Raw genomic sequence first — 21,890 nt, forward strand, 5'->3', positions numbered from 1 at the left:
GCTACTAACAATTTAATCTGCTGTGGCCACTTGAGGTTCTTCTGGGTACCTGCTTTCATTTCTCTCAGATGTGGCTGACATCTCTTGCCAGTCCCGACTCTGCCAATCCTGCCCATTGGCAAGTCCCACTTAGTCTCTTGGTCCCTCCAACAGTGACTGTGTGGTGCAGGCATCAGGAAGTCAGGAACGAGGAAAAGGGGAGCGCTTGGCAAGCACGTGACCCTCACGGCACCGTGCCTCCGCTCGCTTAGTGACTCTAACCAATGAGCTGTGCATGTTTATTAAACAGCAAGCACTCACTGGTCTTTCATTTCTGAAACATGGAAGTCTGAGATGAGGATGTCAGAAGGCCAGGTCTTGGTGACAGCACTTGTGGGTGAAAGTCTTCTAGCTGTGTCTTCCCATGGCATCTGAGCTGCAAGCGAATGCTCCCCTGCCGGGAAGGCCACTAATCCGTTGGCAAAGATTCTGACTTTATGACTAACTGTCCTTCCAAAAACCCCACCCCCAATACTGCAGGTTAAAAGGACAACATGGTATTGGAGAAACATAAACATTCGGTCCGTAGCTAGTTTAGTGTAGACACAAGCTAAGCTAAGGGATGCAAAGAACATTTGCTGGCAGGAGCCAAGAAGAAAACAAGCGGGAACAGTCCTTTCCTGCTACCTGACATCACCCTGGGACACTGATGTGCACCGTCAACTCTTTCAGTGGTTAGGGGCGGGGCTTCAGATTTTAAAAGAACCAAGGAAATCAATGCTCCAGCTATCTATAATATCAAACTTTTTATTAGTGGGTTGAAATTTCATCAGCCCAGGAACAGGACACTCCCTGCTCTGACAAGGAATGCAGAGTAGCTGACTGGCGACTGCTGAACAACAAAAGGCATAATAAAACAAGTAATAAAAATAGGGGAACTCAATAACCAATACCATTCATTTAGCTGACAAAAATCTTTCCCATCGTACTGGGATTCAGGGACATGAGAAAACAAAGGGGCTTTTCAACAGTAAACAAACTGAGCATTCCACGGCTGTCCTCATCTGATCCCAGCCCAGACTCCTCAGGTCCGTTACCCTAGCAACATCCCATAACCACAATACCATGCAAGCCTTTGTCTCCTTCTCCGTCAGATTCTCTGCTCCACTTGCCACCTGTGCTGGGCCTGCTCTTAAGCTACCACGCAGCCCTTCTCTGCCCTGGGCAACCACCTCCCATGTCTTCACACTCACAGCAGGCACTGTACCCACTGGGCCGTCTCCCCGACCCTTCGCAACACAGCATTTTAACCAACTTGGAAACGCTTCTCAGAAGATAACCTCAGCAACCACCAGAGCACGTGTGAGCTGGCTCGTTCTCTGTCAACTTGACACAAGCAAGAGTCATTTGGGAAGAGGAACTTCAGCCGAGAAAGTGCTTCCCCAAGACTGGCCTGTGGGCAAGCCTGTGAGTGATTTTCCTAGTTTCTGACCAATGTGGGAGTTGCCTGGGTGGGTGGGTAGTCCTGGATGCTGAGCAAGGCCTGAGGAACACACCAGTAAGCAGCGTTCCTCCGTGGCCTCTGCTTCAGCCCCTACCTTCCAGGTTCCTGCCTTGAGTTCTCCCAGCCTTGACTTCCTTGTATGACAGACTACAAACTGTAACCTGAAACAAACCCTTTCAGTCTCAAGTTGCTTATTATCACAGCCAATAGAAACCCCAACTCACACTATGTGGCAGCAACTACGACGGCCTGGGATGCTCTCTGGCCTGAGACAAGCCGCACACTAACACAGCCCTGACACTGGGATGCTACACGCAGCCAGCCTCCCTGTCCTTGACTGCTAGGTGACCTTGACTCAAGATGTCACAAGGAGTTAGGAAGCAGGTAACACCTGTCTACCAGCTGGATACAGCACTCTCAGGAGTTCCCAAGTCAGAAGACACCACCTAGAGGGAGCTGCCCAGGAGCATGGTCATCTGGGAAGGAAGTCAGAAGAATGTGGGAGAAATTGGTGGTTGGGGCCAGACAAAGCAGAGAAATATTAGTTTGGTGCAAAATAATTTTTGTTTTTGCACTACTGAAATTTACGGTTTAATACTGTAATACCTTCTTAATAAATGAGGTTATGACATCACTTAAATGCACATTTCTTGGTAATGCCTTATTGTTTGCTGTTTATTTTGTATTTATTTTATACTACGGGAACTATGTTAGGCAAACAGCAAATTGCATTGATTTTTTTTTTGAATTCAAGTTAAAGATGGGCCATAAACCTACAGAGACAACTCTCCAAACTGATAAGGCAATGTGCAGGAACTGTTAATGAACACTCGGTGCAGTGGTAGTTCAACAGTTCTACAAAGGAGACCAGCACATGGGGGCTGACGAGTGGAGCACTGTGAGAGGCCATCAGCAGTTGGCAATGACCAACCACAAGCAACCATCAAAGCTGACGTGAGAAGTTGCCAAGGAGTGCCACACGGTCCATTCAGTGTTCACTTGGCACTTGATGCCCTCTGGGAAGGAGAAAAGACTAAGTGGCTGCTCTCAAGGGCTCATCAAAAGCCAAAAGAAAAAAAAAAAAGTCACTTTTGAACTACTGTCTCTTCCATGCTGTGCAACACCAACAAATCATTTCTTGATCTGACGCTGCCTATGTATAAGTCAAATATGACTAAGAGCATCTCAGTGACCATGCTTACCGTAGACAGGTCATGGTCGCTGTCTGGGGGTCTGCTGTCAGGCTGACAACTGGAGGAACCCATTAAATCTGAGATGCATAGTAAGATGTGCCACAAATGGCAACACCTGCCGAGGGCACTGGCCGGCATTAAAGGCCCCGTCCTCTCCCATGCTGATGCCTTAACTGCACCTCACACTCTCACAGCCAGTGCTTCAAAACCTGATGGCGTTGGGTTGCTGAATTTGTGTGCCACAATGTTCACCACCCCTCTGTCCAACTATCACTTCCTCAAACATCTTGACAACTTGTTGCAAGGCAAACACTTGAAACAACCAAAAAGTATGCAGACAATGCTTTCCAAGGGTCCTTCAAATCCCAAAGCATGGAGTTTTTATGCTACAGAATAAAAAGCCTTACTATTCATTGGCAAAAATGTGCTGAAAGTGATGGTTTCTTTTCCATTGATAAAAATGTGTCTGGGTATAGTTACAGTGATTTAAAATACTGGGCATGGTGATACAGACCTTTAATCCCAGCACCTGGGAGGTGGAGGCAGACAGATCTCTGTGAGTTTGAGACCAGCCTGGTCTGTACAGTGAGCTCCGGGACAGCCAAGGCTACACAGGGATACCCTGTCTCAAAAAAGGGAAAGATTTAAAATTTGTAGCCCTAAACTGAAATTCCTTGAGCATCAACCTTAGATATGTAGCAAATGCACACACACAATGACACACACACACACACACACACACACACACACACACACACACACGAGCTTATATATTCAGCTAAATTGAGGGTCTAAACGAAATGATATTCCAGCAGCAGTAAGCAAAACTGTACCAGATTTTAGTTTCTAGCATCATTCTCCCACCAAAGCAACCAGGGCACCAAAAAAAAAAAGCTGTGACAGTGGGCTGGGAAATAAGCCGGAAACATCTTTTGGTGCCACACATGGCACAGCACAGGGATGCAAAAAAATATATATATATATATATTTTTTTTTTTTTTTCTTGATATATTCTTGATTATTAATATGTCAAGGGGTTTCCAGTGTCCCAAAGTGGAGCAAACTGAGCAAGGAAATTAATAGTTATAGTGATAACACAAGAGTATAAAATAAATATACATGAGTTCATATTAATTGGTATCATAAATTATCATAATTATTTTATAGCATTTAATAGATTCTAGTAAATGTACATAAATTAATGAGTGGAGTATTAAATAAGAAGAGTGTCGCAAAGGAAAGCACGGTCCATGCGTGGGGTGTAGTGGAACTGCACTTCTTGGCGCTGAATCTTTCCAGGGAAACAGAATGAAAGAGAAGAGCAACTTTACAGATGAGAAATTTGACAAATATCATTTCAGTCAAGTGATCGAGATCCATATCAATAGTCATAAATCACATCTGTGGTGATGGCATGCACCCTTCATGGGATGGGACTGGAAGGTCACGCTGTGTCTGTGCTATTCCTGCAGATACCCACAGTTCCCAGCTACTCATAAAAAGGCAGGACGGGGAGATGGCTCCCTGGTCAAGATAACTTCCACCATGCCCGATGACCTGAGTTCAGCCCCTAGGACCTACACGATGGAAGCCGAGAACCGAACTCTAGATCCTGCTCTCACCTCCAGGAGTGCACGCACCGTGGCACACGTACACCGCACATCACACACAAAGCAAATAACACACTATGTGATCCTGAGTAAGCAGCCTCCAGCACCGAGGCATAAGCCGGTAGCCTCCGCCACAAAGCAGTCTGGGAAACATGGCGAAACCTCTTTGTGGAAGAGACAGTATCAGCTAACCCCCGGCAGAGGAAATCCCATGAGGAACTGCCTGCCTTTGTCTGAATGTTTGATCCCTTAAAACCCTCAGGTTGAAACAATCCCCTCCCCCACCCCGGGATGGTGGCATTAGTAGACAGGAAGTCGAGATTAAGGTGCCAGCAGGTTTGACATCTGGTGAGGACAAGGTCTGATGCATTCCCTGCTTCTAGTTGTATCCTCACACAGAAAAGAACAAAGTGAGTCTCTCAAGTCCCATTGTAAATGGACTTCAATCTCAGCCGTGTGGGTGGAGCCCCCTAACCTGGCCGCCCTCTAATGCCACCCACACTAATTACAGGGGACTGAGGACAGAGCATCCGAGGAGCACTCTATGCCATCTTCCTGTGTCTTTATAACTCAGGCTATTCTGTGAAACAGACCATCAATTAAAGACACGGACCCAGCTCTCCCGCTCTCTAGTTACGTAACTATCTCTAGGGACAGTTGTTTCCCCCTTTGTGAGACCAGATTATCAACCATAACCACCTCACAACCCTTGTGAGTGAATCAGCAAACATGCCAGAACAAAGCTTAGAACACAGAAATCAACCAACAACAGCATTGTCATTACCCCTCCTGCGTCCTCTGAGGCAAGGTCTTGTCATAACATCCATCCAAGGTTATCAACAACTCCGTGACCCTCCTGCCTCATCCCCTCCTCCCAAGTGCTGGGATTACAGGCATGCACCACGGCACCCAACTCTTCAGTAAATTTAAAGGACAAACTGCTCCGTTTAGTACTATCTGAACAGGAGAATCACAGTTTCCACCTTTACAGACTTGGCAATTTTTGAAACACAGGATGGTGGGAAAAGAGGCTACAACCCTAACCCGAAACCACATCCTCCTACCTGAGTAGACACAAGACATGCGCTGAAGAAAGAGACCTAGAACAAAGTCACCTATCCGGGAGCTAACAATCCTGCACATCCCACAGAAAGCGTGATAAAGTGTCATAGAGAATGAGATTATTTGCTCTTGGTTATGATTTTGCATGCGCGCTCTTCCCGCCCCCCCGCCCACTCACTCACACACACACACTGAACCTGTGTAAAAATCAAATGCTAATGTTCACCTTATGCTGGGAAGAGAGATACACAGAATATTCTATTAATTCTGGACAGACTACACACGCCTCCAGCACTGTGAAGACGAGCAGTGTGGCCAGGGAGCCAACCGGCTTCCATCAGAGCGTTGTTAATACTCCCTCACCCTCCACTTACAAGTCAGCAAGCATGCGTAACAACTTAGCACTTTTGCCTGAAAATGGTAGCAACAGATTTAATTCCTCCACCCAAGCCCCACGCTCATAAAGAGAACAGTATTTCATAATGCGCGATGTTACCAGAGGAGCCGTAATTCACGGCTCAGGGGCCAGAGCGTCCCTCATAATAGATGGGTTTTCTGAAGTGGTTGGGAAAACCTAAGATCCGGGCACAGGAGCCAGACCAGGAAGCGCTAAATACGCAAAAAAGCTTATTACAAATGACAGTGGTCTCCTGTCACCACAAGCCCACCCCAACAATTAACAATCTTGGCTTTGCTGCCACAGACCAAACTATGATTTATCGTTCTCTTCAATTTAATAAAAGCATCGCCATCCACTGCAAATCCCCGTGCTCATCTGCACGGGGAGGAGCTGACGTTTCTAACGGGCTGCACCACATTTCTGGAGCCAGCCACCTCTTCTCTAACCTTAATGCTTGGTGCCCACCAAGGCCCTGCAGGTGGGAGCAAACCCCTCACAGGGCTCTGCTGCACTCAACCCACAGAAAGCTTAAAAGTGTTGGAGGGAAGGCAGCAGGGTGGGCTCCCTCAATCCTTGCATTTTACAGATGAGAGAAACCAAGGTCACAAGGCTACACAGCTGTCCCAAAGTGCAAAGAAAGTAACCCTCATCCCACTGGGAGCAAAGTTCCCCAGAGTACCTGGCACCCACCCGCTGGAAACCAGAGGCCTTCCTGGCACAGACAGGATTTAGTTCGTTTGTCTAAACTAAGCTTTATATAAAAGCTTAACAACTGAAGCGCTGCACACATTCCCAGAGCTCCAGCTTCTCTTGAAAAACTTCTGTCCAGAGGGATCCATATTCTTGCACGGTTCTTACCTGCTCTGGGGAGCTCAGGAATTCTGTCAAGTGGGCATGAGGATCCACGGGCCATGGGGCCAGGGCCCCTTCATGGCACAATCCCTCTTCCCATGTTGCCAGGGGCTCGGGGACCTTAGAATTGATGACTCTAGCTCTGCCCCAGTTTCAGTCAAGGTGTATGTAAGTGTTATGTATGAATGTAGGTATATGTGCATGCATATATATATGTACACATATATAGGTGTGTGTGTGCATGCATGTGTGCATGTGTGTGTGTGCATGTATACCTTAGTTTTAGGTTTTTTTTTTCTTTTAGTGATGTGAATGCCTCTGGTTCTATGCACATAAGTACAGGCACCCCAGTAAGCCAGAAGAACGCGTCAGATCTGGAACCAGAGTTACAGGCAGTTGTAAGCTGCTGAGTGCTTGCTGGGACTCGACCCGGGTTTCCTGAAAGAGCCATGTGTAATCTTTACTGCTAAGCCGCCCTCCCAGACTCGGTCTTTATCTCCTATGTAGTCATGCTCTGGGATCTGTTGGCTGGTTCCAGGACTCTCTGGAGAGCTCCAACCCTGCAGGCACATAGGACCTTACTTAAGATGGCCGGTGCTTGCAATCAGCACCCTCCCATTCAGTTTACGTCATCTCTAGATGGCCTTCAACACCTAGGAACTGGAAGTGCTTCGGACACAGTCACTAGGATGTATAAAGCTGGGGGGGGGGGGGATGACAAGAAAAATAAGACGTCACATGCTCAGTAGCTGCACATGTGCTTGGCACTGTGGCATTCTGCGCGCAGTGGTCTGAGAACTGATACCTAAAGGCAAATGTAAAGCTGCTGAGGTATCAGAGAAAAAGCATTCATGGGCTTCACGGCACACAAATCACACGCACACATACACACGCGTGCGCGTTCATACATGCGTACTGGAGAACGGTGGCTTTGTAACTTGGACAGAATGCTGGTTCCCAGCCTAGGAGAGCAGTGACTCATCGGAGGGCAAGAGCAGGGCCCGAGCCCACAAGGACATGCAGCTCTACTCTAGTTTCCATACATTGCACACTCTTTTATTCTGCGCTTATTTGCTCAACAGCCAAAAGGATAAGATTTGACCTCCACTCTTCTATTACCGAGTCCGAGGTCCTATTCTTTTTTATTTTTTTACTAATGATTTATTGTATATAAGTACCTTATCTGCAGAAGAGGGCATCAGATCACATTATAGATGGTTGTGAGCCACCATGTGGTTGCTGGGAATTGAACTCAGGACCTCTGGAAAAACAGCCAGTGCTCTTACCCGCTGAGCCATCTCTCCAGCCCGAGGCCCCACTCCTGTCCCATTCTCCTCGCTTGTTCTACAGTTCTTTCCTCTCACCAGCCACGCCTGCTTCCCTTGGAGCCCAGGACACTGGGCAGCTTCTTGAGGGCCTTTCCTTTGCGAGCCCCAGCCTCCAGCCCCCCAATCCATGGTTCTTGTCCTTCCTTCACCACACCACACAACGTGCCCCTCTGAGGCACCAGGCTACCACCCTGGAATAGTCCCTTCCCTTGGCCCACTCCAAATCACTTTATTTCCTTGCTTCTTGGCTACCAACCACCCTGCATGCCTGACTGAGAGGTCTATGAAAATGAAATGCTGCTGTCTTGTTTTGTTTGTTTGTTATTTGGGTTTTCAAGACAGGGTTTCTCTGTGTAACAGCCCTGGCTGTCCTGGACTCATTTTGTAGACCAGGCTGGCCTCGAACTCAGAGATCTGCCTGCTTCTGCCTCCTGAGTGCTGGGGTTAAAGGCGTGCGACTCACTCCCCAATCATCAAGCCTTAGAAAGCGCCCAGCTACAGAGTAAACACGTGACAGAGGAGGAGACATCACTCCTGTAGCATAAGCCCACGTCTGGGCTGAAACTGGAAATGGAAAAGCTTTGCCTCTTTGGTCTCGGGTCACGCAGGAGTTTCAGTACAAAGAGAATTAACTCAGTGGCTGAATCTACATTCTGTGCCCATGTACATTTACAAATGCCCCACTGAGCAATAGTGTTCTGATCTTAAAGCTGCTCACTGAGTTTCTGTTCGATTTTGGAATCGAGGCTGCGTCTACGGATGAGTGAGTTTTCCATAGGTGCTTCAGCGGCTTCAAATGAGGCACACAGGCTGGGGGAGGGAAGGGGCTCACAAGTGCTCATAAGCCTATTCGCCATCATCAAATGGTGTGTTGGGCGGGCGGGCGGGCGGGGCCTGTTTGCCATCATCAAACGCTCGCTTTAAGTGGAGACCTGTGTCTGTATATAGTGGCTCAGTACATGCTTAAAGAGCCACCAAGTAAGTCACCAGTGGCTCCTCAGCAACAGGAAATGTGGTCCCAGGTCTTTATTTGGGAAAAACTCAGCTGTAGACCCACTGGCCCTTGACCATCAGCCCCTGGGGCCTAAGCAAAGCAGCAAGTAGGTTTCTAGAAGCACCAAAACAAGCAATAAAACGCCGCCGGATCGAGACAAACACGTGCCCCAGCAGTAGGTGCCATGCTGTCACCTGCCATAACAAGATCGATCTGTAGTGAAACAAAAGATAATGCAATCAAGAGGAAATGCTTGGGTTTCCTCTGAGAGTGTCTGGTGCTGTCAAGCGCACGGGGTGCACCACAGCACAAACACACAGGCAGACTACAGGCAGAAAGGCCTCCCCTCTGCAGCAAACCTGCAAAGCGGGGTCTCTTCCACCCGCCCAGCCCCTTGGCCCATCTCAAGTCACAGGATAGGCTCAGGAAGTCAGAGCCCCTGTCGGTGGCCACCGTGAAATGGCCCCAGTGGCATCCACTCATCCGCAAACACTAGATTCCTGCTGCTTCTTTCTGCCACAGCTTATGTCTTCTGGTTTCAGGTTGTAACGATGTCTCCAGAGTCTGTGTAAAGGATGCAGAACACTTTGTCTTCGGTTCTGGCATCTGTCAACATTATTTGGTGCATTATTTTCACAGGCGGAGGCCCTGGGAAAGGGCAGGTATCAGCCATGTAAGCCCCTTAGCGCTCATTTCTGAGGCATCTCAAAGACTATGAGACACTCAGCTCTGAACGGGACACATACGTCACGTCCACTTCCTCCAAAGCTCATGGTGAAAGAGAGAGGAGAAAGACTTAAGAGAGCCAGAGGCAGCAGGTGCCGAGGGTGAACCATTACTTGCAGGACAATGCAGCTGCCCAGATTAACTCAAAACAGCTATGGCTGCGTGCACAAGATCTGCACAAGATCAAGCTAGCCAAAAGCCCAGCTCAGATGGGGTGGGGTGCTCCGGAGGTCCCACCCTTAGTCCAGAAGCTATCGGCAACCGCTGATTGTGGAGAGCAGATTCAGTTTTCTTCAGGGATGCAGACCCCTAGTAACATCTTAAAAGGTAGCTCCTGCATCACACAAGGCAGTGTGGCTGCGGGATTCTTTCTCTTTGAGATGCTATTAAGTCTCAACAGCCAGTGATTTGTAGATGATTATAACTTTTACTGTGTGTATCATTGCAACTGACAGGCAAATCCCATCAATCAAATAGCATGACTGATGAAAAAAGGACACAGATTTGACATCAGCACTCTGCCAGGCATTCTTTATATCCATTATGGTGCTCAAGAAGGCTCACGGTACACCCAGGAAAGCAGACCTGACATAAGGCTCTCCTGTGCCCCCTTCACCAACAGCCTTAAAACACACATTCCCAACCCAAATGCTTTGTGTTTCCAGGAAAGAAACACCACTTGGAATTGGGTGATGTTTATACTGCAGTCCATATGGGGGTGGTCTGCTTCGCAAGTGTCTCCTGAACCCCCAATTTGTCAAGGACGAGACCTCACCACAGGAATGGGCACTGACAGCAGCTCTCCCATTACACCAACAGCCATGACACCTTTTCAATTTTTCTCATCTCTTAGTCTCTAGTCAAATGGAACTTATTGCTTATGGCTTGTTGCAGTTTTATGAATTATTTATGAAAGTAGGTCTACGGCTCCAGACTCTTAAAAGACAACACAACAGAAGCCCCGTCGTTCCCCACAACCTGGCTTCTATCAGAGAGCTGATATTCTCCAGGACATGAACGGCATGTTTGGGGTGAAGCAGCAGTTGTGAAAATGAGGCTGAGCCTTTAAGAGACTTCGGAATCTTTTCATGGAATGCCAGGGTGTACTTTTAATCTTTACTGTTGAACCAGCTTTAGGTTCCAGAAAGATACAGCGGGCAAATTTCTCAGCTTGAATACAAACAACAGCTAATGCCTGTCACTATTACCCAAACTAGACTGAAAGGCAATTCCCATATCATGTGCATCTAGAAGGTTCTAGTCAGGTCATGACCCCATAGTTCCCTTCTGTTGCTCACACAAGTGAAGACTAAGACCCAGCCAAAGACACCGGTGTGGAAGCACCCGAGCACCCGACCTTGGGTTGTAAAGCCAAGGGCACCGCTCACTGTCGTGAGTCACACACTCAGTTGGAAAGGCTGAGGCATGGCTCCATGTTTGCTCAGCAAGGAAACCTCCATTGGGGCTGGCTTAGGGAGCCCTCTGAGAGCAGAGGCTGTCTCTGATTCCTCCCAATCCCCATGGCATCCCTGCCCTGCCTCCCAGACGTCTAGTCCCCAGCCCTAGCACCAAACACAGTTCAGAGGTAGAAGTGGAGCCCCACAGAGATGGATGGCACTTCAAGCCACTGTCCTTATAGGGTCCCTTAATTTCCAGAGACACATCCTCAGAAGTCAACGTCCCACCACCCAACAACAGAGCCAATAAAAGAGCAACAGGAGATGGTGAAACTTACCTTGCTGGAAGACATCTGAAGGCAGCAGGAAAGGGGAGAGAAAAGAGAAAAGAAAGGAAAATATTAGTAACGGTAAAGGAGCAAGTGTGATGTCAGCTCACGCATGCTGGGTTTGCTAATGACCACCCAGGTCTACATCATGGCCAACACTTATAAACTCTGTGATTTGCTATCTCCTGAACCAAACATGGGTGGTATGCCTCGAAAAAATTAACATGCAACTCTTAAGGCCTCAGGACAGTGGTCGGCGTTGACACATAAGGCAAAGTTGTTGGTGGCCACCAGTGTTGCCATGGCAACAGCCTTAGGAAACAGGCTCTGTATCGTTTTTAGTTTATAGAGAAACCAAGTCTCCAGAAGGCTAGGTAACCCATTCAAGGCCACCGAGTTGGTACAGTAGGAGCTCAGAACAGAACCCGAGCCTGTATAGTCCTAAAGCCATCAAGCTCTGAAACACTACCTGACTGTTTGAAGATAACAGCACCTCACAAAAACATAAACAGAAAGGGTCTGACAAATCAGGGTCATATTTAATCACATAAACAAAACATGTACAGTCTCAATATTATAACCCATGACTATGACAAACACCATGCGTTCACCATAAACCCTAGGTCAGGGTCTGCTACAAAGATGCAAAAGTATTCCTGTATCTTTTTCAACAAGCATCTGAGACACTGCTATGTGAAAGCACTTTGTTATTAGTAACCACAGCAAAAAGCACCACCACAACCCACAAAGATACTGTCAGCAGTGTCCTACCAGCAGTACTTCCAATGACAAGTGTACTTTGACCTGTAAGTCTAGTATACATGAACAACAAAGTCCCTTTTTTTTTTTCTGTAACTGTGGCCTCTTTGCTGAACAGTACAGGTGGGAATCAGTCACTGTAAGGTGTTCATCTTCACAGCATTAAATAGGACTCTACTGTGCCAAGTATGCTACCATTTGTTTTTCCATTCTAATGCTGGTGAGTTTAGCAATTAGGACTCAAGATGATTGTTTTTCTCCACATCTGTCAGTGACAATAGGTGTATAGAGAAAACATTTTTCTTCTTTTCCACGTGTGAAGGAGACTGGCCTCCCAATCACTGCTGGTTTCTCGTCTGATGATGCTTTTTTTTTTTTTTTTTTTTTTTTTTGGGTATCTTCAAGAATCAGAGGGGGCCGTGGCACAGGATCACCAGACGCCAGCTAGCACCTGCTCTGTCTGCAGGGCTGTGAAAAAAAAGCTTCTAGAAGATAGTTTGACAACACATACAGAGATGTCTAATCTGTGTTCTCTGACAAAATACTACTACTTGCAGGACTTCAATACAACAAAATACCTAAATATTTAATAGGAATCTAGAGAGGGGTTCATCAAAATCCTGTTTGCAATGGGAAAAATGGGATGCTGCCAATGGCCAACAGAGAATCGATGTAGTGTGTGTGTGCATGGCTCGCTGTGCAGTGGTTTAATGACTGAAGAGGGCTGGTGAGGTGGCCGGGTAAAGGCTTCGTTCTGCAAGCCTGAGAACCCAAGCTGAAGCCCGGAATCCAGGCAAAGGTGAAAGAAGTGATTCCTCCGATGTGTCCTTCGGCCTCCACACAGAAAGAATGGCTTGTATCACGGCCCCTGACACCCCCGGACACACAGAGCTGTTTTGAAATGGTTTTACTGACCTCAGGTGAAAATATTAGACAGGAAGGTAGAAAATATAACTCTGCATTTGTTTATGTACCTGTGTGCATGTGTACATGTGTGCCTCTGTGGGTGTGGGTGTGTGTGCGCGCGCACTCACATGCATGGTTGCATTAAGAGACGTTGGTGACAATGGTCACAAAAATACTGCTTATCTTCAGTAGATGGAATTTGGGATTTTTAATCTTACATGAGATTTTATGTATTATTTTTACCCCTAGCAACAGAGTACACCTTATATTTATAATCTCAGTTTAAAACTAAATTTATTTTCATTTAAAAACCAAGTAGGAACTGTATTGTCAGCATGATCTTTGCATTACTGTCACCAGAATCACCGTCCCCTATGGAGTCACCAAGAGCCAAGGGCCATGATGATTCAGATATTTGCCCAGCACATTAACAGACCAGAAGACTCGAGGTTGCAGACTTCCTTCTCCTCGGGCACACATCACCCAACTTTATTAAACTCTTTTTTGTTCTGTTTTGGTTTGTTGTTGTTGCTGTTGTTTGAGACAGGGTCTCTCTGTGTAGCCTTGGCTGTCCTGGACTCGCTTTGTAGACCATGCTGGCCTTAAACTCATAGCGATCTGCCTGCCTCTGCCTCCCGAGTGCTGAGATTAACGGCGTGTGCCACCACAGCCCAGCTTAAACTCTTTCATGATAATTTGATATACATATATAGCACAATCTAATTACTTTCTCTCCTACCCTCTTTTCCCTCTCCCATCCGTCATGCCTGCTCTTCGCTCCGTGTCCCGTCTGAGAGCAGTCACGCCCATTGGGACATGGGCCTTCACAGCCACACCAAGCCTGCTGTTCCGGCTTGGATAAGAAACACAAGTCCTCAAATTCCCAGGCAGTGTGAGACCCCTCCCCCACACCACAAAAGACACCTGGGATGTGGACAGGCCACAGCCACACCTCTACACTGACTCTGCTCTCTTTTAATCAGCCAGCCGCCGCCCCCCCCCACCTCCCCCCACCCAGATTCTCAGTGAGGTCTGCATTGTCGGAGTCACCAACCACAGATCGAGGATATGTTTTCTTTAAAAACAAAAAACCAAAAACTCTCTTGAGCTAAACATGGACAAACATGTTTTATTGTTATTATGTCCTAAGTAATACATTTCCATAGCTATTTATTCAGCACTTGTCCTGTTAGATTTTAGAAGCAATTTAGAGGCAATTTAAAGTATACAGAAAGGCATTGATATAGTTTATCAGTGCACACTGTGCCGTTTAGGTAAGGGACGCTGACAGAGCTCTCTACTCATTGCTCAGATGCCACAGGCACCATGCAGTATGTCCCCACAGAGACGGGCTGTTCGTTCCCACCGGTGCTCCTAGAGTAATCCATGCATGCTGCAATTATAGCTCAGATTATAATTAGTGGTTCATGTCGACTGTGCGTTCCTGAGGATAAGAGCAATGGATCTTACATTCCTGCCTGGGTCCAGACCACCGGACACTGTGTAGCTCTGAGAGGGAAGGGAACAAGGGCTCCTCTGTCCTCCTACACCCTAATTGTGCAGATAAGGAAACTGAGTATAGGATAAATGAAAATCCTTTCCTGAAGTCACACACGGAGTTCAAGGCTGAGCTGGGACAACATGAGACCGACTCTCTTAACCTTAATAAAGCTCAAATGCTCATCGTGATAATCAGCAAAGAACAAATTAGACATTTTCCATCCCCTTTAATGAGTACAGACAAAAACCGTCAACCTCGAAGGCATCAGGGAAATGAGATTAGCCTCTTAGATCCAGATCCAGTCTTGACATCCGCCCAGAATCTTCAACCTCCTCTCCATGGCTTTCGCAAAGAGCTCTTCTCTGGAAGCTCACTTTGGATTTAAACCACTGGAAAGCACAGGCAGGCTGTGGGGAAGGGGCTCGCGTCAGGTAGGCTGTGGGGAAGGGGGTCACGTCTGGCTTACTGGCCTCATTCCTTCCCATGTGTGTTTCACATCTCGGCACAGACCACTATTCAGGCTTCCGACACCCAATCCTGACATTCATGAAGCTATTTTAGTTTGCTGATTTCTTCAGAAACTTCTCTAGGCATATTTTCACGTTCACTTTTTGTTTACATGTAAATTTGAATAAACACTAGTACAAACGCCACCCGTGCACTGTCTTGTACTTTACACTCTAAATTTGTGTCTTCGGGGGTCTGGGATGTTAATCGTCCCATCCCTAGCAGCATTCCCTTCACATTCTAATGATGCTCACACATCTTTTAAGTTTCTCTTTACCAGATGGAAACAGCCACCTTTACCATGGAAACAAGCTGGAATGGTTTCTAGGTGGGATAGTGGGAATAAATGAGAGGAAAGAGGGGGCCTGGCAGCTTCCATGGAGTCCAGCGTCACGTCACACCCCACCGGACACACACACACACACGCTCCCCAGAATCAATGGGTGCTACAAGATATTAGCGCCCCCAAGTTCCACCATAGTGTTTGTGAGCACGGCCTCCATCTCCAAAGCCATCCGTTTGCCACTGCTGAAGATCAAAGCGCCCAGAATGGGAGTGTGAGGCCTTGATTTCCGCCTAAGCAATCACAGAGAATTATCCAGCAGATGACCTGACCCCTCTGACCTCCCATTTCCTTGCTACAGACTGGGCGTACTCTAACACAACTCCACAGCTTTGGGAAGGTGAAGTTCACGGAGATATTTACGCCAGGACAAGCCATCCTGAGGGTAAGGCACTGCAATATTCCCCACCCTCATAGGAGTCAGGATCACACAGACCCACAGCAGAGAGTTCCCAGGGACCCCCACCTTAGTCACAGCTAGGCTGAGCCCGAAGGACAGCATGGACACTGGAACAGAGGAAGAGCAGCTCGTCCAGACAAAGCTCTGCTCAGAATTACTTCCCAAGGGAGGGAACCTCAACCCCCATCACTCACTGAACAAAGAAAGCCTGTTCCCCAGCCCCTTGCCCCCGGCCCCCGCCCCCCAGCCCCCGGAGCCCTTCTGGTCCTAGAGACAGATGAAAAGCCATGTGTGAGCTGGACGTTCAGATGTGGGAAGAAAACAAGAATGGCTGGTCCCAGATCTGCCTTCCTTACCCTGATGGAAGACCAAGGCTGTGCGCCCCTCCCCCACTGCCATAGAAGGACTCAAACCCTAGAGCCCTTTAGTGCATGGACTCCCCAGAGACCTGGGCCATAAAAAGACTGGATTATTTATTATTATTAATAAGTTATGGCAATTAGGCTGGGTAATTCCTAAATGTGGCTGATGAGAAATTTTCTCAAGTACTGCTCGACTACATGGCTAGTGTTTACCTCTATTAAAAATGATTTAACTACACTCTGGGTGAACCCCTGTCTTGTGCCTGGGTTAATAATTAGCAGTGCAGAGAGCCATGCGGGTTAAGTGAGTCGGCTGTCCTTTATTTATCTATTGCTTTGTTTTACGAGGAGAAGCGGATGGCAGTCTTATTGCCCATTCTGTCTGCTAGGAATAATTTACTATTTCAATCCTCCGTCCCCGACAGGTAGAGGAACCTCCCTGCGACTACATCACACTTACACAACACACCACAGCATTCGCGCTCTGCCAGACATCGAGTGTACATGGCTTTGCTGAGCCTCGGGGAGGCGGAGTCTCTACTTCTCAAACAATGTAATCACAGCTCTCCCCTAGTTTTTTCTTTTCCAGGTTAAATTATATATGAGGGCAGCTTAAGTTTCTTGAAAACGTATGCACTTAACTCTCATTTACGAAGTCTCACCTGGGGAGACGGCTGTCTTACCAGTTCTCCTGTGGTCTGAGCTACTGAGAAAACATCCCTTTCTCAAGTCAGGGGCTTTTACAGTAAAGCACTATAAAGTTTACTTGCACCCAACTAACCAGGGCCAGGGAAGGGGCCAGGGAAGCAGCTGGGTGAAAGCTGCTTCCTTGAAAGGAATCGTATTTGCTACTAACCCAAGTACTGGAGCCCCAAGCCCAGTCCCCCAACCCCGCACATGGTTCAGAGGTCACCAGAACCCAACCCGCACTCTGCTACTGCCAATCAGTACAAATGAAATGAATTCTCTTCTGCACTGAGAAGTAGGGCCTGTCCATGCCTCCTCCCCTCTTACAGAGATCATCCTATGCTTTATTTCAAAATGTGTATTATTGTTACTTGCTACATACTTGTAAGTGCAGGTGTGTGCACACGTGTGTGCCATGTCAAGGTGAACACGTCTGAGCCTGCATGTATGTTTATTCTCATGTGGGGGCCAGAGATCAATGTCCAATGTCTTTCCTTAGTCTCTCTCTACCCTTTTTTTGCAACAGATTTCCACTGATTCATCGAGGCTGGCCGGCCGGCCAATGAGCTTCAAGATCCTCCTGCTTCTACCTCCAGCACCAGGGTGGGCGTTTCTACAATCATCTGGTTTTATACATGTATCCTGGGGACCCAAGCCCAGGTGCTCACATTTGCAGAGCAAGCACTCTCTACCTACTGCGCCATCTTCCCAGGCCACCACTCTACTAGTCTACTGTTTTAAGTTGACAAAACCCAAGTCCAGTTTTGTCACCTATATGTGCTCTTCCCAAAAAAAAGATGGGATGACACATCACTTGACAGAGGCCAGGGCATCCCAACAACCCAGAGCCAGGACTTTGCCTCCTTCCAGGTAGGAAGGTAAGGGTAACTGCTCGGTCCTAATCTATAAAATGGAGAGGCAGCCTCTTATCTTAAGAATCCCGTGTGGACCAGGCTTGATGCTTCAATCAGCATGCACCAGGACACGGTAGTCAAGAAAGGCTCAGTTGAGGCCGAGCTGAACCACCTTCCTATCCAGCTCCAGCTGGCCGCTGAATTCTTTTAGTCTTGCTCTTCTCGTCTGTAAGGACAATAAAACCTATCTTTCTTTCAGAATTCCCATGAGTACAGTCACGGTCTTTCATACGTAAAACTTCTGGCACTTGAAAGTTGGTCCGCGATACTATGGCCCAAGTGGGAGTCAATGCTATCCTGACAATAAGCAGAACAGGATGGAAAACTGGTGTCCAAAGTCAAAACAGGCCCTGCCCTGACCTGTGGCCTTGGACGAATCTCACAGCCTCCCCATGCCTCGTTCTTCTCTGAATCTCACAGCCTCCCCATGCCTCACTCTTCTCTGAATGGTGACATTCCAATAATGACATTCTCAACCCCAAGAACCAACCAGAAGGGCTCCATGTCCAAAGCAATAGCTGATTTTGATGAGACCTCATCAGCTGCCGTGGAGACTAAAGTTCATATGAGTGGGAAAACCTGGGCTCTGTAGGGCCTTCTATACACTGTGGTCACATTACCCAAGATATTAAAATCTTATTGATTACTTTCTCGGAAAAAACGCGTGTGACAAGTGTAGTACTGTAGAAAGAGAACAATGAAAATTCACTGTCTTGTCACCCTCTAGCTACATGCCAGTAAGAAATCGCAAAGGAGCTCCCAAATATTACCTCATGGATATTACCTCATGAATATTACCTCATGGATATTACCTCATGGATATTAACTCATGGATATTAACTCATGGATATTAACTCATGGAGGACTTACTTGGGGCCTTGAGACATGGGACCCAAAGGCATCCAACCTCCAAATGCCAATGTCAGAAGAACCATGAGCAGATCGCACAGATTTGAGGAACTCACGGCCTGGCCTTGTTTCCAGTACCCTCTGACCCTGCCTACCTCTTCTGGCCCTATCATTTAAGGGGCTCCCAATGGAAACGCACTTTCTACTGACTAAAGGTCAAAAGACGTAGCGCCCCTTTGGGACAGCTGAAAGAATTCACCCGGGAAAACATTTTCGAAACTCAATTAAATACACCAAAGGTTGAACACAACAGAGTGTTTAAGCAGACCCCCTTCCTGCCTGGTGCAGGGCTGTCGCCACTGGAGCCCCGCCAAAGCCCTACTCTCCTCCAGAGGCTCTCCTTGCCCCTTAGTGGCACCACATGGGCTGTGATTAGCTTTAAGTGTCTCCAAAGCCAGACAGCTCTGGCAGCTCCGTGCCACACAGCCAGCACACACTTCCTCCTGGCACACACAAAATAGTTCAAAGGGGACAGAGCCCCCATGAGCCTTGGCAAATGCTTCAGTGACTATCTCGAAGGGCCTGTATGCCCCAAACTAAGCCCACATCCTTGGCACGAGAAGGCCCTTTGTTGCCCTCGTCTTTTGTTGTCTTGTTTCAGACATGGGCCCAAGAAAGTTCTGCCATGTTTCTACCTCCTGCACTTACCTCATCTTTCGTCATGTTAGAAATTAAGACCAATACTCTCCCTGTCACTGGGCTCTGTCTGAAAGCACTCCGCACTCAGTAAATGTCTTTTATTTGTAGATAAGAAAAAGCACAAAATAACAATGAAAAAACAACCCTGAAGTATCTTCCAGCTACATTTTCTAGGACACGTGCAGCCAGCATCAATCTCCAACCCTATGCTAGTAACCCAGCAGCCTACGCTGACTTGGGCAGGCAGTGCAAAGGACAGCTAGTAAAAGTCCCTAACAGTTTACGACATTCCATCCCTAATATATCTCACTCCTACCACTGAGGTATAAAGCTCTTAACTACTAAAAGAACATAAAAAATAGATTTAGGAATAATACTTTTTATGATTGCATTCTGTATACTATGAAAGTTATGTCCAAGTCTGCTGGTGCTTTATGGAGCTGATAAAGTCGAACTGTGTGGCTTTCTAGACTAACCGTGTATTTTATATCTGTTAAGAATATTTCCAAGTTGAATTACTTTCTGAGTAATTACAATAAGGCTAATCTGGGCTTAATGAATTCATGTACAAACACTTTAGACTTGTTATTAAAATCCCTATGACATGAAACTGTTTTAAGCTCAATCTCTCCGGCAACCAATGGTTTTCTTTGAAAAGAGCAGCAGACACTACTTTTTCTGAATTCTTCAGAACCTGCAGAGAAACCCTGGGAAGCTACGGTAACAGCCAAAGGGGGGAAGCTGAAAGTGACGTCATTCCCTGAACTTATGTAACTGAGGACTAATTAGCAGTCACCAAGTATTTCTACTAAGTATCTGCATGTGCCAAGAGCTGAGGAGGTGCCTTATACTGCAGCAGCGATCATCCTACAGCTCTGGTTGGCAACGACATGAAACTAGGATTACCCGCCTGAGTCTCTACCCACACGGGAGAAGGCCACTGCATCCTCTGGGACTCATTTTCTCTGTCTGTAAAAGGATGTGCACTCACTGCGGGCTAAGGTCCCTTCCAGTTTTGAAACATGATGGTTTTATGCTTAAAATCACACACATTACAGCAAAGGGGCTCTTGCTGGGAATGGGGTATTCATCGTCTTATCTAAGCTAAATTACATCCAGAGGAAAAACCTCACTCTCTGCAATTCACACACATCCACACACATCCATAATCCAGCCTATGATGCTGAATTTATCCCAGGATATTATCTCCACAGTAAAGTATTTTTCCCATTACTGATGAATTATAACCATCTGAAACCTATAAGGCTATCCTGGCTCATAACCTCAATCTCTGATCCCCCTAACATCCACCCAACAGCACTTCCTGAAGCACCCCCCCTTTGTCCCCGTTTTCAAGTCAACTGATTAATTTCATCACAGATATATTCCTCAGACAGGTCTGAGAAATCCAGGTTTTAATCAGATTGGTTGCCCAGTCTCCTAAACTCAAAGTAGGCATTTGCAAATGTCCAGAAGGATAAACCTGTTTCCCTGTCACGTGATCATTACCAGGATGGACAACTTCAGAGCCAACAGAAGACAATGGCTATCATCATTATTTTGATGGCTTGGCACAAATTGCCATCAGGAGAGCTCCCAGGAGCCAGAGACAATTAAAGTCAGAGTTCTGAGAAGCCGTCCCTAACAGAAAACATTGTTGATCACCATAAAACAGACCCAAAGCCTCACAGAAGGCTGGAGACACAATAAACTCTCGGCTGGCCTCTGTCTCAGGACGTGACAGGTTCTAGCCTGGCTTGGCTCCCAATCACCTGAATAAACTTGGGACAAGTACCTGAAGCTCCATGGGTGTTTTAAAGAGGATTCAACACGCCAACATCTAAGCTAGAGCCAGGGGGCTGTATGCCCCTGCAATCCCAGCACTGGAGAGGCGGCTCCTGCAGTAAAAAGTGTTTGCTGTTACAAGCACGAAGACACGAGTTCACAAGCCAGCATCCACATAAGAAGCTGGGTGCAGTAGTGTGCACGTATAACCCCGGGCTGCAGAAACAGACACAGTCAGATCCTGAAGACTTGCTGGACGGACATTCCAGCAAATCTGTCAGCTCCAGGTTCAGTGAGAGATCCTGTCTCAAAAAATTTAGAGTGGAGAAGAGTCAAGGAGGACACTGAGGGTCAGTTAACACACACACACACACACACACTACTCCAGCTCCCACATTCCAGAACGGGCAGTACACCAGCAGCTCTCACTAGGCCCCTCTGCACAGTGCTCCCAGGTTACAGGCGCATCTGTCTCCTGCGCACTCAGACACACCCATCACCTTAACTCTCTCTCTGTCTGAGGAAGCTAAAAATACATCATGGATAAGATCACCATAGCTCCAAAGCCCAGGGTAAAACAGTAGCTCATCCTATTAATGGTAAGAATAGTATGTTTCCAGAGCTTTCCATGCACTTGATGCTATTTTAAGTTCTTTGCATAGACCAATGATGCTCTCTCTCACTCTATAAGAGCTGTTACGGGTTTGCTTTACACAAATGGAAACAGCCCCACCAGGGTAAAGCTGCCGAAGGTTAGAGGGAAGAAAGCCAGCCAAGATTCAAGCTGAAGCAAGTTGGTTTCAG

General features: G+C 47.1%; 1 protein-coding gene across 1 annotated transcript in view; it reads right to left on the reverse strand.

The window, feature by feature from the left end:
• The window catches only part of Gfra1 (GDNF family receptor alpha 1), a 201,844-nt gene that overhangs the window by 124,731 nt on the left and 55,223 nt on the right, over window positions 1-21,890 (reverse strand). Inside the window, exon 5 of the mRNA XM_051146857.1 lies at window positions 11,384-11,398. Coding sequence (XP_051002814.1) covers window positions 11,384-11,398 — 15 coding nt within the window. The remainder of the gene's footprint in view (window positions 1-11,383; window positions 11,399-21,890) is intronic.

This window comes from Acomys russatus, chromosome 5 (assembly GCF_903995435.1).
Source record: "Acomys russatus chromosome 5, mAcoRus1.1, whole genome shotgun sequence".
Classification (NCBI taxonomy): Eukaryota; Metazoa; Chordata; class Mammalia; order Rodentia; family Muridae; genus Acomys; species Acomys russatus.